General features: G+C 40.4%; 1 protein-coding gene across 1 annotated transcript in view; it reads left to right on the top strand.

Moving 5' to 3' along the window:
* GRIN3A (glutamate ionotropic receptor NMDA type subunit 3A) overlaps window positions 1-5,778 on the top strand; it is a 74,227-nt gene extending 68,449 nt beyond the window's left edge. Inside the window, exons 8-10 of the mRNA XM_042822755.1 lie at window positions 2,231-2,395; window positions 3,118-3,191; window positions 5,294-5,778. Of these exons, the coding sequence (XP_042678689.1) occupies window positions 2,231-2,395; window positions 3,118-3,191; window positions 5,294-5,630 (576 nt within the window). The 3' untranslated portion in view covers window positions 5,631-5,778. The remainder of the gene's footprint in view (window positions 1-2,230; window positions 2,396-3,117; window positions 3,192-5,293) is intronic.
* The last annotated feature ends 6,315 nt before the right edge of the window (window positions 5,779-12,093 follow it).

Genomic DNA, 12,093 nt, shown 5'->3' with positions numbered 1-12,093 from the left:
GAGAATGCAGTCAATTGCTGCTCTTTCCAAATATAATCTATATACACCACAAATGTAAAAGAACTACACAGAGAAGTATTGGAGCTTGCTGCTTTCATATTGATCAGCATGATGCTATGAAAAGGAGGGGCACCCCTACCAGGTGATTTCATCTATTATTTAACATATGTGTGCTTCTTGAATAACTGTGAAGAGCGGATAAATTGCCTTTTTACAAGGGTATGTAAGTCTGCTGACTTCAGTGTAGATCCTCACTCAGACTGTCAGGCACACTGTGTTATTTCTCCTCTAACTCTTTGCATGCAATTTATTCTCAAGATTTCCCTCTGATGTTTATCAGGCAGCTCTTTCAGAGTGCTATCTTTTTTATTGCTAGATGAAATACTATTGAAGCCTTGTTTCAGCACTGCCCTTCCCAGTGAAAGATGTCTTGTTTGGGACAATTTCAGAAGCTATCCATTACAAGTGAAAAACACATCTGGGATGCCAGGGTTGGAATTTCTTTCTCCTGTTTCCAAGGAAGGTAGAAAACTATTCTGCAGAGCTGACAGGACAGTGAGTCAGAACCTCATCAGCGTAAATCAGCACACTTTACTGTAGACAACAGAGTTGTTTTTTATGTGAAGAGCTGGCCAACTGTTCTTTTTGCAGCTAGTGCTATAATGGCATCAATCACCAAGCTCAAGCTGGAGGAGATGTCTGAGGTGTGCAGGAATCCCCACTGCAGTTGCCATGGTCTATTGCCAGTGCAGCATAGAAGTGTTCATTCTACTGAAGCTCTGTTCTTGTTAAAGAAATGTGTTACACTGCTTCCTTTCGTTGTGTTCTAAAGAACAGAAACCAAGCATAGAAACCAGAATAGAGAAATAATGCTGTCAGAAACTCAGTAAAAAAAAAAAAAAAGATTGCAGAGCCTTCAATTTCAGTGAATTCATCCCAAATTAGCTCTTTAGCTTAAAATAACCTCTTAACAAGATTTATCAAAAATTGTGATTTATCACAGGTTGGATATCAGGAACAATTTCTTTTTGTGCTGATGCATTGAAATGGCAGTGGAGTCACCATCCCTGCAGGTGTTCAAGAAATATGGAGGTCGAGCACTGAGGGACATGGTTATTGGGCATGGTGGGGATGGGTTGTGGTTGGACTTGGTGATCTTAGAGGATTTTACCAACCTTAATGATCCAATAATTCTGTGATCTAACTTTGAACTAAATCCAATTTATTTTCTAGATTGCACAGTTGTTGTGCTAACAAAGAGCAGTCCCTGTGCTCACCACACAAACAACAAACTCAACAGGTCAATTATTCAAGCTGTGACAGCATCATCCAGGTGGCATGCCCTGACATATAGCCCTACTACCCATGCAATTTTTACCAAGAAGGCAAATAAAGTTCTTCAATAGAAAGACAAGGGTAAAATTTGTATTCTTGGAAATATTTCTCAAGTATTATTTGGGCAGTAATTATTAGGTAGAGTTTTTAAGTTCTTGATAAATTCATAAGTGGGTTATGGTGGCATGAAAATAAAAGTACATGATACTCATGCCTGACCCACACATTGCAGTTCAGGTGTTTCTGGCATAATTGCTGCTGTACATGATTCCACAGACTTCAAACATGATTGAAGACAAGAAGAGATCCAAATTAATTAAAGACTTCCTACTCTACATGAAAAGGGTGGATCAGGGGAAGTCAAGGTGAGGGTGCCTCTGTTTTTCATAACACAGTTACATTAATGTAACAACTGGAGAGATGCTGTGTTTATGCTACTACTTCAAAACATTTTTTCCATGACCTTCCATCAAGGGCAGAGCATGAAAAAGGCAGTTAGTGTTCGGTTCTCAGAAAATAGGAATAGTCTTAGCTCACTGCTGATGAAAGATTTGCTCTACAGTTCATTGACTGTATTCCTTGAAGCAGTATTTGCTTTCACAAAAGCAAGTGCAAAGACACCGTAAGTACTGGATTCTCCGATGTTCAGCACTTCATCTCATTAGCAAGACAGCAGAGTGATGACTCTCTGTATGGCCCGAATCTCACTCCCATTTGCTGTGACATAACACCAAGTTCTCAAGTAGCCATGCAGCACAGAAAGGCTTTGTTGTGACCAGGATCCAGACTGCTGTGTATCCGCTCAGACCACATTTCCATATAAGAAAATATAACTGTCTGTTAAAATAAGCCAGCAGCTTTCTTCATTAACTTCCCCTTTTGATTTTATTCACAGACACTGCAAATGGGCATCAAGCATTTTTCTGGGCTCTTTGTGATGTTGTGCATTGGGTTTGTTCTATCCATTCTTACTACCATTGGGGAGCACATAGTGTACAGACTGGTGCTACCACGATTCAAGAAGAAATCCAAGATGAAGTACTGGCTCCATACAAGCCAGGTAAGAATTCAGCAGTGACCCAATAAAAGTCATGCTGGAAAAGAGCAATGTATAAAAGGTTGTAAGAAGAGCAGTGATGAATGACATCGGAAGGATGGCAGCAGCTACTGGAATTTGAAGACGCTCACTTAAGGGTGAAATCAGAAGTATATAGGAGTTGCTAGAATTATTCGTAATTCACAGAATTCTCCATTTGCCCTTTTAACCTTACATTTTTTTGGACATCCAAAACAATGCTGTTATCCTAGTCTGAAAGATTTTATCTTACTACAGCAGGTCCCAAATTTTGATGTGTGCAGGAGGTGCTGGCTAGTTTATGCCATTATTCTAAGGAATATAATAGAAGAAAATTGCTCTAGGTGTTTGCTGTAAAGGAAGAGGTTGCGTTGCAGAAAAAGGCAAAATAAGACTTTCTATTGCTTTCAAGCAGTACAGTGAAAAGAGCTTCTTTAGAAAATAACACCGTTTCCTAAGACTTTTCTTCAGAATAATTACAACTCCAAGGATTGTTTGCCAACTATCTATTCACCTTTCAGAGTAACCTTTCTCAGGAAACCATGGGAAAAATAGATTGTTGTAATGACAAAGCACAGACATTGCTTGTATCCTTGAAAATGCAAAATAATTTATGCTTAAGTCCATCACACAAAGCCCAAATTGCTTATGTATTTATGGAGCTATTTTTAATCTTGCTTTTAGTAATTTATTTCTTTTCCCTCTAGAGATTACATCGTGCCCTGAACAGTTCATTTATTGAGGACAAACGCCAGACTAAAACAAAACGAGCAGAAAAGAGGTAGGAATTTTTGAATGCCTTTAAAACAAACTATAGAAATTACTGTGATATGAAGTATTCTCTGCCAGAATATCTATTTATGGATCCAATACACATCAAATATAAGAACAACAACAACAAATAGAAATGACGACATGACAAAGGAGTGAAGCAAAAATGAGCTGTTTCCAACAAAAAGCATTAAATCTAGAAATCTTGTTCTTTCACAATTTCCGTAATAGAATAAAAGCACTTCATTCAGAGCACAGGCTTTTCAGATTTTTAGGTCTGTTGCTGTTGGTTTTCTTCAGATAAGAACCAGGAGATGAATATGCCCTGTGCAATAGCTTCACAGTGAATGCCAGATCAGGTGGTACATGTGTTTAAAAACTTTCAACTTTATTATTTTTCAGAATAAGTACTAAAAAATCCTGAAAAAATGCAGTCCTTTCAAAAGCCTTTGTCTTAACTCTTGTTACTGAAAAAGTAGGTGACAGACTTGCCTTGTGTTCGTAGCTTGTGTGCTGTGAAGAGCAGACAGTCTGACTTACCTATTGCAATAAGGACCACAAGGCATTCTCTTAAAACTAAACATTTGCCCAGTAACTCAAAGCTATCGCTGCACTTTTTAAAGACATTACTGGCATCAGTAATTGGTTTTCTGCAGATGGGTAGAGACAGAATCCAGAAAAGAAAAGTCTTCCTGGCTGCTGCTGTGTGTTTGGCATGACTGAAACGCCACATAACGTCACTCTGGCCAGAACACATAAATGTACGTTTTGTTCAGTTCGTTACTGCAGTGCCAGCGTCAGCAGATATAAGAAGAAACATGTACAAGCTTCTAGACTGAACTAGATCGTCTGTTTGTATCTTTGATGATTAAAAAAATGACGGGCTAAACTATTTGCCACATACTGAGCAGTGCAGAAATTTTGCAGGTGATGTCCAAAAGCCCTACAGAGAACAGCTCTGAGAAAGAATTGCACAAGTATTCTTTCATCATTCAGACTGAGCATGTGCTGCTGCCCCAGAAATTCTGCTGGCACAGCACCCAGCCCATGTGTGTTTCTGCATGGTAGTCTGAGTGTGGTCTGAGCTGCCATTTGCACAGAATTGTGGTGAGTTTAACTCAAAACACCTAGTAATGTGTAGTAGCTTGTAATCAACACTTACACAGCAAGATGCAACCCAGAGGTTTCAGATCAATTGCATTATTACACTTTATATTACTCCTGCTGAGGATTGTGTAGTTACTACAAGCAGCAAGATACAGAAAAGAGGTGGAAAAAAATTGTATTATGGGACTTATGTTTACCTCAAGAGAGGGTAACTACTCAGAGGGGAAACTACTCAGGTTGCAACTCTTTCCAGAACTCCTTAAAGTCTGTTCTGAGAGAGAACTTGTCAGCCTCAGTAGCTGAACTCTAAAGGTTTTCATTTGCTTGTTGATAGCCAAGTGCTAATTTTGGTTTGGGGCCTTTGTCAGAACCAGCTCCCCAGACCAGCCAGCCACAAGCAGCTGGAGCTATGGCAGTAACTAATGCTTTATCAAAGAGCTTCAATTTGTGAAAGAAAAATACATCAGAAATGACAGTGATAATAACTCACACTGGGAAGCTCATGTTGCTGTGCTGCAAAGTTATTAAGCCAGGTCCATTCCTTCAAAGCACAAGGAGCTTTCAACAAGAAATCAACATGTTTTCCCCTTTGTCTCTGCACACCAACTCGAGGCACCCCCTTCCCCTCCATGAGAACAAATGTTACACCTTAATGGTGTAACAAACTTTGGATATTGCATCCACAAAGCTTTTGGAGAGCTCTGGAGGCAGGCTTAAGTCTTCCTATGCTGGAGCTGAGAGTACTGCAATTCAACAACTAAAATAAAAAAAAAATGTTGGGGGAACTTGAATTTTAGGATTCAAGTCTCAGCTGCAGTTTACCATAAGCATTTGGCTATTTGTGTTCATAAATTGTGCTTTCGAGTAATAAAAATTAAAGAAATAATACATACAATTGATAACAGAAGCATCATATTTCTCCAGTGGGATGGATCACAGGGAAGAGATGCATACACATAAGAGGAGGCTCTGATTTTGTACTAACTCTCACACTTCTCTGTTCAGGTCCCACGTAGGGAACAGCCAGCATGCCGTGTGGAATACAGCCAACACAGGCAACTGTCACCGGAAAAAGTACATCTGCACTGACGAAGGGCAAAACGAGGTGACAGTCCGACAGCACCAAGACATTCCTCTGCCACAGGTGAGGAGGGAGACTCTGGCTTCTTTAACGACCAACGGAAAAGCAGAGTCCCTCAGTATTGCTAGGACCTCAGTGATGCAAGAGCTCACGGAGCTGGAGAAGCAGATCCAAATTATCAAGCAAGAGCTGCAACTCGCCATGGACCGGAAATCAGAGCTGGAAGAATATCAGAGGACAAACAGGACTGCAGAGCCCTAGGCCAGCACACTTGGCCCCTTTCCCCTGTCCTTCCTAATTCCCCTTCTCTGTAAAATTTGTAACTCGCTTTTGTAATGCCAGAAAGAGGCATGAAAATAAAGCAGGCAATATGCTCTTCATGAGAGCAGAGTTGCAGCAGCCCACAGCCACTGCCACCATCCTGAGTCCTCCTCCTTTCATAGCAGGTTTCTCGTTCTCGTGGCCAACACCTGCCATTCCCAAGGGACTAGAGAAACAAAAAGTGTCTGAAAAGCAAGAGTCCCTGATTCCTTCACTTGTCACTACAGTGAAGTTTCCTCTCTTTTAGCCCTTTCTGTGCATTAATTCAAAAGGAAACAAAAAAAAATTAAAAAAAAAAAAGAAAAAAATGAAAAGAGGAAAAAAAAAACAGAAGGAAATCTAAACTGCTCATTGGAAGCATGTCCCTTGTTCATATGTTTTTGTTGTGGTACCTATGGGTTTAGTCTCTGTTTATGCTAAGGCTCCTTATGGTTGCCTCATTACACCAGGTGCTAGTTCTGTGTTGGCAACCCCTTCCCTCCTGGCACAGGCTGTGGTTCACGAGACATATTCTTGGTGGTAGTCCCAGTACGCAGCGTTCCCTTAGCTCCTCAGCACAAACGCAGACGTGGCTGTTCTGTGACTGTAAGAAAGAAACTTCACCAGCTTAAAAATAACTTTGCATAAACCAAACCGTCACCTCTGTCTGTGTCTGAGCCCAGGTTCACTTTGCACGTCCACACAGAGAGAAGCCATGCAAACAGCTGCACTGGCGAGTGTGAGGGCTTGGGTTCACAGTGGCACAGGGTAAGGATGAGAGAGGAAGGGAGGGGGTAGCTGTGCTGCAGACCACTACCTGTGCCCTCTGCTGAGGGTTTACCACTGTGAAACCACTCCCTTAATATTCTCTGTCTACAGCAGACATTGAGGTTCTTCCTTACAGTCAAAATGACATAAAGGGGATTTATTCTGACACCAAACTCCCACCCAAGTAGGAGGGAGCTTGGCACCAAAGCGTCCTTGTGGACCAGGGCTCACAGTAATGGAAAACGAGATTTGCTGTTTCAAAGACAATGTACTGAGTGGAGCTCCCTCCCACCTGAATGATAAGTAAAGGGGAAGGAAGGGTAAGCTGTTCAGCATTTGAATAAATAATACATCAATCCAAATGACTGTGTTATGTATACAGGATTTCTGTGAACTGTTAATCACTTCCCAACACATCGTGTGTTGCAGAGAAAAAGAATGCCTTAACATTGTCAGAATTATCAGTTCTATCCAAGATATGTCACTGAGGTCATCTTTTCCCTCTTTGTATCTCCAGCCAACCGTGTGAATGTTGCCAAGGGTGATGTTCTCAGTAGGCATGGTTAAAGGCTACAGCTAGATCTGAAACTGCATTCTAGGGTTTGAATAAAGCATACTACCTTTCTGCACCTTTAACATTTGAAAAGCAGTTGTTAATGAAAGCTCTATATGGACAACTAAAAGCTGGCAGCAGCAACGTGCATAGCAGTTAGCCCCATCAAAACAAGTTCATCCCTGCTCAGTCTTTGCCTTCTGCTTTTGAGAATTAAGTCTGGCTGCTTCCTTCAGTGCAGCCAGTTTCTCAGAAAATTGTGGATTTGAACAGAAAACAGCAAAATGGGGCAGGGGACCTGCACCACCAGAGAGGTCTGAAAGACTCAGGTGCCTCGTCTTCCCTGCTCCTAACAAAATATATGACTGGTCAAGTCACATTGTATTTATTGCCTTTCCTTAGCTTTACCCACCTGACTCATTTAGATTCTCAGCTAATTTGGAAGAGCTTTTTATGTGAATAGCACCCAGTCTCTTCCAATCTCTAACATAATTTGGTTAGAACAGAAAAACACTTTAAAAAAAAAAAAATTATTCTTAGACAAATAGTAGGAAATAAGTATTTTAAGCCAATTCCAACCTTAACAACAGGTTTTTCTACTTCTGTATCTCTGCATGTGTGAGTTCAGGAAAAGACCATCAAATTCAGTTTTAAAAAAGGTGAAACTAAAAAAGCTAATAAGCTAATAGCATCTTAAACAAAAATGTACATGTTCTGTTTCGAAGTTCCAACCCAAACATCTAATCTTTCAAAAAATTACTCTTCCTTTAAAGACAGAAGTGTGAGTGAAGAAATGTCAGCCACCTAATAATGGTAAACAAAAATCTCTTCCTGGTGGGTGCCCAAAGGGCTATCCTATGGCAAACACGGAATAGGGATTATTGCAAATTATTGCAGTAGTAACCAGAGGCCTTTAGGGAAGAGTCAAAGTTCTCACTGCACATCAGAGACATGCTTTGGCTACAGATAGCACCAAGTATTTCCTCTAAACAAAAATGTTCTGTAGCATTATCAAAATGGTTTGGAACAGTCAGACACTCACTCAAAGCTGAAAGCTTCCTTACAATTCAAGGTGAAATTAAGGTGCGTGGATTCCCTCTTATCAAAAAGTTAACCTGAGTTGCACACACAAAAAGGAAACACTTTAAGGTTCTTGCAACTTTTCACCAGACTATAAATGTATACAGGGAAGAATGTGTTAAAAAAAAATACAAGATAGAAGGATTCAGAGAACATCAGATCTTCCATATCTTATCATTTGTCCAGTCTTGAGTCTTGCCAACTCTACCAAGAGAAGAAACCAGGAACAAAAACAAAATAACAACAAAAAAGGATTTTTTCCAGTCAGGTCTATAGTTCCAGAACCACATTAATGGCCTTCTTGCGCCAGGATAAGTTTAGGTTGGATATCAGGAAACACTTCTTTATAGAAAGGGTTGTTAAGCACTGAAATAGGCTCCCCAGGGAGGTGGTTGAGTCATCATTCCTACATGTGTTAAAAAACTATTTGGATGTGGTGCTCAGCGACATGATTTAGTAGTACGGTTAGGTCATGGATGGACTCCATAATGTTTGGGGTCTTTCGCAACCTGAGTGATTCAGTGATTCTGTAATCTATTCAGAGAGGGAGAAGAATCCAGCCTGATTCTGCCTGGAAGTTTGGAGATTGCCATGTGAAAAGGCTGCAGAGATCTGTCCTGCCTATATATTTTTTGGGTCCAAAGTAAATTCTTCTCAGATCATGGCAGATTTTCTTCCTCAGGGGCTTCATTCTGTTTGGATTCTACAAAACCCTATGCACATTTATAAAGGCAAGAGATAGAAGCCAAGAAAGGCATTACTTACCAGATGGCGGTCAGCAGATTGGAATCAGAGTGCTACCCTTAGAACCAGCTTCATTTTAAAGAAAAGGTGGGCAAGAGTTTATAGGACAGTTCACACGCTTTTTGAGCTTCACTACCTCACAAGCAGGGCATAACCTGAATTCACAGATTTGAAGAACAGATGGTGTCTCAATCAAGAAAAGAACACAATAATGATCTTCCTGCCTAACACAAGGTCAAGCTAGTGATATAAGTAGCTCACGGGCGAGTCCTGAGACTTTTACATCACGTGTAAGATGCGTAGCAAGAAGGAAAATCCAAGGAAATTTCCAGACTCCACAGTTTTCCTTCTTTCTGATTCATCTGCTTTCTGGGATGGTTGTTCTGTTCTTTGTTGTTGGTGTAGCTTTGATTTTACAAATAGTAATACTTTCAGGTCATTAATCCGTACTGGTTTGTTTTGCCTATGACAAACAATTGTCACCTTTATAGGTTGCCTCTTCATAACCACGCTCTTCAGAAATCATATTCCGAGTTCCTCTAAAAACACTTCTTTACACACACACACCCTGACATGTGTACATGCACACAGCACCTCTTGGTAGTGCTTGAAATGTTTTTTTTTCATTTATACTTGACTACTCTATCACAGTCACCGAATTTAAATGGTTGTCTCTGGAGAACATTTGCCTCCTTTCCCTTACTTTTCACCAAAATATTTTTAGTTCTGATAAACTTCAAAGTAATTTTCATTCATTTTGGAAGTCAAAGCACTATGTCTTTCACCATTTCTCAGTGTTTAAATTCTGATCCTGAAAATATAATCACTTCCACAGTAATAAGTTTAAACACTACTATTACCTTAAAATAAGAAAATATTTTTACCTTGGGAAAGAATGAGAAAAAAAAGCAAACCTTATCTGTGAACCAAGTCAAGACTGCTTCAGGTGTTTGGTTACTACAGTGTCTGGAGTGAACCTGCACTGTTAGCATATGTACAAAAGTTCAGGCTTTGACTTTCAGTACAAATGCAGAGCAACTTTGTGAGTGGATGGTGGTAAAGGACTAGGGACACCCATAAAGCCTGTGCTGTTTTCTGCAACTGTGAAAAAATACGCTGTTACTGCAAAGCTGATCAAAGACACAGGCAACATTTGCTGGTCAGTCAAGTCCTGCTTCGGTGAGCAAGTATCTGTACCACAAAACATGTAACATGAGCATTAGCATTCCAAACTCATGCTCTTATTTCTCTGACACAAATCATGAACTGTAATCCAGATAGCAACTTAACACAAGTGAAAAAGGCTTGGTTTCATTCCTCCTGCACAGGCTGAGACAGCACAGAAGCCTTACCACAGATTGAGCTCCCAGCCTTTTCTCGCAATGTGTTCCTTCTGAATTTTCAGGACTTATAGTTAATTTACACAGTTCACAAATTTTCAGTCATTTATGTGTTTTCGGAAGGGTAGAAACAGTCCTGCACACTACAAGGCACTGTGTGATTAATTACTTTCACTTCTGGTTTTGTTTTCTTAAAGTGAATATAGGAGAACAATTCAGATTTTTGGTTTAGGGAAGGCACTTGGACAAGGCAACTCTCTGAGAGTTTCATCTTACAAGTAAATGAAGTTTACAGGAAAAACTCCATTTTATGGAAGAATGTTTCAAATAAATAACTTAGCTTTTCATATTTAGGGGCAGACTTCAAACACAGTTTTGCAGCACAGGTAGTACAGCCTACAATGTATGCCATGTCCTTTCACAAGATTACTGTCAGCTATGACAGAATGGCTGCACAAACAAGCCAGCATTTTGGTCCTACTGTTACGTCAGGAATAAGGTGATTAAGGTACAGCCAAAATGACAGAGGTTGTTCTAGTTAACTTTTTTGAAGACTGAAAAGAAATTCATCCCTACTTTAGAAACTTAAAGCCTGGAAAAAACATTTCCATTAATTGGACAAAGACAGAAACATAGCTAGATACTATCAAAGTTAATACAAACAGAAAAGCGATCCAGACCAGAGCTTTTATTATAGCATGTGTGTTACAAGATTAATCTTTGTGGCAAAACTGCACCAAAGTAATCCTTACAAATTAATTTCATGAAACAAAGAGCCGTGTCTCAGCCTAGAGGAAGATGTCCACATCAACAGGATGCTATTTTCAAAGATTTTCCATTGCCTTATCTTTCTCATTTTCCAGATGCAAAGATATGCATATGCTTTTGGTGACAGAGGTGTGCTTACTAATGCAGCAGCCTTCACAGATACTTGGCCTGACATAGAAAGATGCGTGCCTCAGGAGGCCTGGGGACCTTACACCTGGACGCAGAACTCCAGATGGGGCCCCTGCCCAAGGCATCCAGCACAAGAATGCAGAGCTGTTGGAAAGGGTCCACAAAGGAGCCATGAACATAGTGAGAGGGCAGGAGCTCCTCTCCTACAAAGAAAGGCTGAGGGAGCTGGATTTGTTTAGCTTGGAGAAGGCTCCAGGGAGATCACACTGGGCCCTTCTAATTTTTGAAAGGAGCTTCTCAGCAGGAGGGAACCCAACTTCTACACAGTCTGATAGAGACAGGACAAGGAGGAATGGCTTTAAACTAAGACAGGAAATTTAGGTTAGATATTAAGAAGAAATTCTTCACTCAGAGGGTACTGAAGCACTGGAATAGGCTGCCCAGAGAAGCTGTGGGTGCCCCATCCCTGGAGACAATCAAGGCCAGGTCCTAGGATGGGGCTGCAGGCTGCCTGGTGTGGTAGAGGGAAACCAGCCCATAGCAGGGGACTAGACACAGGTAGGCTGTAAGGTCCCTTCCAACCTAAGTTATTCTATAATTCCATGAGTCATTCCACTGAAGTCTACATATATACTACCACTTCATTCTTTAGTTGGTCTTTTAATGGGGGAGCTATTCACACTCAGCAACACCAGATTTGAAACTCAAAAAACATAGCAAATTCTTCAAATAAAGACTTCATTTATTCTGCTGCAGAGAGCTTCCATGCCATTCACACAAGGCTTCAGTAAGATGTTCCCAACTTGACAGTGTGAAAGTGATAAATGGAAAATGTCCTCTCAATCATAAAAAAAAAAAAAATCCACAAAAACTGAAGACAAAAACAAAACAGGGACAAGATAGGAACTGAGATCCTCTACCTTTGTTTGTTTTTTGTTTTTAAAAAAAAAAAAAAAAAAAAAAAAAAAAAAAAGGCATACCCTAAGAACACTGCAGACAGCCCCAAAGGTGCACGTTATAGAAGTGAAGGGGGGGGGGTGGG

The sequence above is a fragment of the Centrocercus urophasianus genome, unplaced genomic scaffold (genome assembly GCF_019232065.1).
Source record: "Centrocercus urophasianus isolate 14NV4802_14NV808 unplaced genomic scaffold, USGS_Curo_1.0 seq_21, whole genome shotgun sequence".
In the NCBI taxonomy this organism is placed as follows: domain Eukaryota; kingdom Metazoa; phylum Chordata; class Aves; order Galliformes; family Phasianidae; genus Centrocercus; species Centrocercus urophasianus.
This window is presented reverse-complemented; position numbering and strand designations above follow the sequence as displayed.